General features: G+C 48.4%; 1 protein-coding gene across 1 annotated transcript; it reads left to right on the plus strand.

The window, feature by feature from the left end:
* The first annotated feature begins 731 nt into the window (after positions 1-731).
* Positions 732-3668, plus strand: LOC136464580 (protein trichome birefringence-like 1). Its single transcript, XM_066463530.1, has 6 exons — positions 732-933; positions 1048-2001; positions 2109-2301; positions 2407-2603; positions 2709-2867; positions 2954-3668. Exons 1-6 carry the CDS (start codon positions 863-865, stop codon positions 3294-3296), a joined length of 1917 nt encoding a protein of 638 aa, XP_066319627.1. The 5' UTR covers positions 732-862; the 3' UTR covers positions 3297-3668.
* Positions 3669-6012: the final 2344 nt, after the last annotated feature.

The raw sequence follows: 6012 nt of genomic DNA on the forward strand, positions 1-6012 counted from the left end.
GTATCTAGCCCGCTTGGATAAGGTACTAGGATTGTGGGACTTTTTTTCTATCTGGATTCTCAAAATCAGAGAATTCAAGCGGGACCTAAGCACGATTTCTTATCCGTGTTGTGCTATGTAGCACCGTCGTGCCAATATCTCAACTCAGGCACAACATTATAACCACTTATTCATGTCGTGCCGGCATGCAGTACCGCATGCATGTGCGATGCCAAGTAGTCAATTATTTTCGACTTTGACAAAATAGATATAAGAAAATATTAACACTAATAGTGCGCAGCCAGTATCATTAGATAAATCACTAAATATATTTTATAATAAACTTATTTGGAGATATAATTTTATTAATTTTTTTATAAACCTAGTTAAACTTTAAAAAGTTCAACCCAGATAATCCATAGCCACACTTTTTTTTTGAGACGGAGAAAATAGCTTCACTTATAATTCGTACCAAACAGCGGACTCCATCAGCTTCGTACACAAGACCCATAAAACCAAACTAAGAGATTTTACGAAAAAGACCAAACAGCGGCCTCTACCACCTCTCTCCATGGAAGTCTATTACTAAAAAAAACTAAGATTTTTAAAAAAAAATGTAAAACAACAAATCACATATACTCCTAGGTTGTTAGTTTTACTTCCAACAAGCATCGCGCCGACGCCGCCTCAACTGCCTCCTACAAAAACCTTTACAGTAACAGATCGATCGCTACCCAGCACGGCCACGGCGGTCTCGCCCTCCTCGCTTCTTCCCACACCGGCTGGCACCGCCTGCGCCTCCTCTGCCCTGCCGCCTCGCCTTCTCTAATAAACCATAACAAACTCCCGCAGCTCCCGCTCGCCCGCCTTCGTACGCCACCGGATGAAGGGCGCGTGGAAGCAGAGTGGCGTGGCGGCCGTGGCCGACCACATCGGCCACCACGGCGGAGCAGGGTTCGTCGGGCGCGCGCGGCCCTCCTCGCTTCTTCCCACACCGGCCGGCACCGCCTGCGCCTCCTCTGCCCTGCCGCCTCGCCTTCTCTAATAAACCCTAACAAACTCCCGCAGCTCCCGCTCGCCCGCCTTCGTACGCCACCGGATGAAGGGCGCTTGGAAGCAGAGCGGCGGGTCGGCCGTGGCCGACCACATCGGCCACCTCGGCGGAGCAGGGTTCGTCGGGCGCGCGCGACCCGTCAGGCTCTGCCTCTACGGCCTCGCGCTCACCTTCGCCGGGTTCACGGTCTTCCTCGCCTTCGCGCCCACCCTCCCCGTGCCCCCGGCCTCGTCGCCGGCCGCGGCGTGGTTCGACGGCCTGATCGTCTCCGCATCGCCGTACCGCACGCAGGTCTCGGGCTTCCTCTCGTCCCTGTTCCCCGCCAACTCCACCTCCACGGTGCCTCCTGGTGGCGTCGCGGCGAGGCGTGCCGGGCCGAGCGGCGGCTGGGGGTTCGCTGCGAGCGGTTTTCGAGGCAATGGCTCCAGCGCGGACGCGGTTCGGCCCGGCGAGCAGTTGGGAAGTGGAGGTGGAGTTCAGCCCAGCAGCGTGGGCGAAGGCAAAGCTCCCAGTCCCAGCGGCAAGGAAGCGCCAGTTCCTGGGGATGCTGCTACTGCGGCGGTGCCGAGCGGCGCGCCGCCCGATGATCATGTGCAAGGCGGCGCCGAAGCCAAACATTCCGACGGGAGTGCCGCTGCCGAGGCGAAGGGTGGCGAGCCTGGACCTGGACTCGCGAGCGGTGGTTCAGCCCAGAATGGCACATCGGCGAAAGGAGGCGTGCCAGTTCGGATCAACGGCTCCGACGACACGAACGCGAGTTCCGTGGATGCCGGAGATGGCAACGGGATTGGGAACATGGCCAGCTGCGACACGTTCTACGGGAATTGGGTCCGAGATGACTCGTACCCTCTGTATCCTGCGGGATCATGTCCTCACGTCGATGAGTCCTTCAACTGCCACCTCAACGGCCGGCCTGACAAAGCTTACGAGAGGCTCCGGTGGCAACCTAGCGGATGCAGAATTCCAAGGTGAGAAAAGTTTACTTCAACAACTGCGCGTTTTTAATTTGGTGAATTCAATAGTTATAGATAGTTATTGGCGTGTGATAGATACAGTTCTGTGTTGCTTATGTTAGATTGAACCCAACTGATATGTTGGAGAGGCTGAGGGGAAAGAGGCTGGTGTTTGTTGGTGATTCGCTCAACAGGAACATGTGGGAATCCCTGATTTGTATCCTGAGGAATTCTGTCAAAGACAAGAGTAAGGTTTTTGAGGTATCCGGCAGGAGCCAATTCAGGGCTGAGGGCTCCTACTCTTTCTTGTTCCAGGTAGATATGCCTTATTCCAATTTTTGTTATCTGTGGACTGTGGCTCTCTGCTAGTTTCATCAACTAGAACAAACTCTTATGCACAAACATGCTGTTGTTTTATAGGACTACAATTGCAGTGTGGAGTTCTTCTACTCCCCTTTCCTTGTTCAGGAATGGGAGATGCCAATCGCCAATGGAAAGGGTACCCGGGAAACTCTCAGGCTTGACATTATCGATTCAGCGTTTCCGAGGTACAAGAACGCAGATATCATTATCTTCAATACTGGTCACTGGTGGACGCATGAGAAAACTTCTTTAGGGTGAGCAAAACAATGCCCTGTGTGATTCACTGAAGATCTGCAGTTCATACATCCTGCATTTCATTTGCCCGTTAATGTTCTGATTGTTTTTAAAATGTGCCACAGGAAAGATTACTATCAAGAGGGCGACCGCGTGTACAGTGAGCTGGATGTCCATGATGCCTTTCGGAGAGCTCTCAACACCTGGGCAAAGTGGGTTGATTCCAATGCAAACCCCAAGAAAACCACTGTGTTTTTCAGAGGCTACTCAGCATCCCATTTCAGGTATGCAAAGCTATTTCTGACCTCTGCAAGTTCAGCACGATGTGCTCTATGAGTTACTGATGTTCACTAACTGTTCTGTTATGCAGTGGGGGTCAATGGAATTCAGGCGGCAGTTGTGACAAGGAAACAGAGCCAATAGTGAATGACCAGTACCTCACGCCATACCCAACAAAGATGAGCATTTTGGAGGAGGTGCTCCATGGGATGAAAACACCCGTTGTGTACCTGAACATAACAAGGATGACTGACTACAGGAAGGAGGCCCACCCTTCAGTCTACCGCAAGCAGAAGTTGACTGAAGAGGAGAGAAAATCGCCTGAGCTGTACCAGGACTGCAGCCACTGGTGCCTTCCTGGAGTACCGGACTCCTGGAACGAGCTTCTCTACGCACAGATTTTGCTGGAACAGCAACATACGATGCAACAATAAAGGCAAGTGTGGACTTGTTCTTGTACATGAACTGTTGTAGTCAGACGTCAAGTTGCATAGGATAAAAATCCACGTGAATCGATCAAAGGAAAGCTTATATAAGTGAGACCAAGGATTTTGGAATCCTTGCATAGAGTAAAACAGGCAGTTTAGTCAGATGTCTAGCTCTGAATAACAACAAGAAATCTGTATAGGCTCAATAGGATTATATGATGTAAACTTCATGTCTAGTTAGCAGAAAAATAATAAGAAAAAAAGAGAATAGATAGTTCATTAGAGGAAATAGGAGGATCTTCTTGTTTTGTGAGACTTCTGTCTGTATAGTGATATTCATTTTCGTATAACTTTCTGAATAATATGGAGAGTGGTTGCAATTAACATCTGTGTGTCTCCCGATCCTTCCTTGGCCGAAAATGATGGGAGTATTTGGATATTCTGGTCCAGCCCGACTGAAGATTTCAGTGAGGCTGTCATTTGTCAGATATATATACGTCTATTTACCAATGACCATTTATATTTTCATAGGCATGATCTGTTCTATTTTAGTTTTTTTTTTGGAAGAAACTGAAGGGGCCGAAGCCCCCTACAGGCAAATTATTATTAAAGAACAAAAGGGGCAAAAGTCTTACAGAAAAATTAAGGAACAAATGATCTGTTCTATTTGCATGGAGCAAGTAGGCAACTGCTTTGTTTTAGTCTTTTTTTAAAAAGCTGTTTAGTATTAGTTTGGTTGGTAATTGGGATCCTTCTCTGTGCCACAGTTAAACAGATAATCACTACCTGCTACTTTACAATGCCTTCACTTTGTAATAACAAACTTGTGAGTACCACTACAATTGCTGCCACAAGTAACACTTTTGTTTCAAAGTAATGATCAAATGATGTCCCGGGAGTATATGCCAAAGCACCAGGACCTAAATAGACCAGTGGCGGGCCCAGGATTTTGAATCAGGGTAGTCCCAGTAAAAAAAATTCATGTGCAATACGATAAAATCCAAAAAAAAACTTCAGTAAAATGGCTATAGATTAATCAAATTGCGATAATACATTTAAAAAGTTCGAAACTTACATAAATATGTTCAAAACTTGCACAAATAGATCATACATAGATAAGATAAGACCTTACATAAATAAGAGACTACAATAGTAGTTCTAGTTGAAGGCTTTTGCTGTGCGCTTTCTCATCGCCGAGCAGTGGCACGATGATCTGCCAACTGATGTAACAAACCTCGTTGCCGCTGCCGCTGTGAGCGCTGCAGTCTAAATTAATGGATGTGATTTCACCTGAAAACGAAAAAAAAATGATAGCAGTTTATTAATTTCTAATAAACCAATTGATATTGCTAAATATTTTTTTAGTCTAATATCAGCCGTCAGATCCTTATCAGTTATCACTCTGGTTCCTCCTCCTTCCCCAATCCGTCCCTGCTCGTTCGCTCGCGGCTCACCCAACGCCTCCAAAGTCCAAACAGGCAAACACCATCTGCTCGCGCGCTCCTCCACCGGCGCCCGCCCCACTGCCTGCGGCCCTGCGCCAGCCTCGGCGCATCTCGCGGCGGCATGGTTGACTGCCCGCGGCTTCTTCTGCCGCCCCCTCGCGTCGCTGCCGCTCAATACACGCCCTGCGCTGCTGGAAGTTGGTTGAACCAGGGACGCGCTCCCTTCGCCGTTTGTTTCAGCCGCACCCGCCACCGGTGGAGCTCCCTTCCTGGTGAGTTTGCCTCGTACGCTCGTGACGGCTGGGGTGGGCCGGGGGTCGGGAACCGGAAGGAAGACGGCCGTCTCGTCGCGCACGCGTCGGGAGAGAAGGGAGACGCCGAGACGGCTGCGGGCTCGCGGTTGAGAGTGCGTAGATTGGGAGAGATGACGAATGAGCCAAATTCTCGTGGGCTGGGCAGAGTACTAAAAACATTTTGGGCCAAATTCCAGGGTAGTCCCGGGCCTACCTGGACTACCCGGACTTGCAATATTACTAGTACTAATGCACACGCTCACACAGTACGGACAGCAGTCCTGCACAGGAACTCTCTCTCCCTCCCTCTGCTTCGCCACTCACCGCCTCTGTTCTTCATGTTGCACAGCTTTGATACCACCAGTAATGTCCTCCTGGCATGGCTCTACTGTGAATTGACCAGGAGCTGTGATAGGAACGGAGACTTGGTACTCATTCTGTGTATTTGGTGTAGCTGCCCATGCTGGCTTGCAATATTATGCATGTGTTCTTTGTGGTCCTTATGTGGCTTTTGAAATGGCTGAAATGTGGTGATTGCAAGCTTGTACAGAAATGAAATTATATTTGATGGATGATAATTAGCCGGAAGATGAATCACAAAAGCTAGAGGTGTCAATTGGCTTTGGACGGTCTTGGTATCTCGGTGAGCTACGAGAAGTAATACTATTGGGTCTGACGGCAAAACAAAAGCTAAGACATGCTTAGCTTTACATGGTCGGTTATTGCCTTTCTTTCTATGAGTAGGGGAAAAAAAAGAAAACGGTACTGTTGTATAGAAAGTGTATTTATATGCGCTGCTTTCCATACACCAAGAGCTTTCTTTTTACTATACTAGGTATCATATCCATGCGTTGCTACGGGATAACTAACATTTTGTACTTAAGTGTAAAAATTAAATATCAACGTTAAAGTGTCATTTAAATCCAAAAAAATAAAGTTTGTAAAATTAACACAGTTACAGAGAGCGCGGCGCCGCAGGCTCAC

Source organism: Miscanthus floridulus, chromosome 7, assembly GCF_019320115.1.
Source record: "Miscanthus floridulus cultivar M001 chromosome 7, ASM1932011v1, whole genome shotgun sequence".
NCBI lineage: Eukaryota > Viridiplantae > Streptophyta > Magnoliopsida > Poales > Poaceae > Miscanthus > Miscanthus floridulus.

Coding starts and splice junctions, on each gene's coding strand:
- LOC136464580 (XM_066463530.1), top strand. CDS start 863: ATGAAGGGCGCGTGGAAGCAGAGTGGCGTGGCGGCCGTGGCCGACCAC. Junction 2,002..2,108: donor AGCGGATGCAGAATTCCAAG/GTGAGAAAAGTT, acceptor TGCTTATGTTAG/ATTGAACCCAACTGATATGT. Junction 2,604..2,708: donor CATGAGAAAACTTCTTTAGG/GTGAGCAAAACA, acceptor AATGTGCCACAG/GAAAGATTACTATCAAGAGG.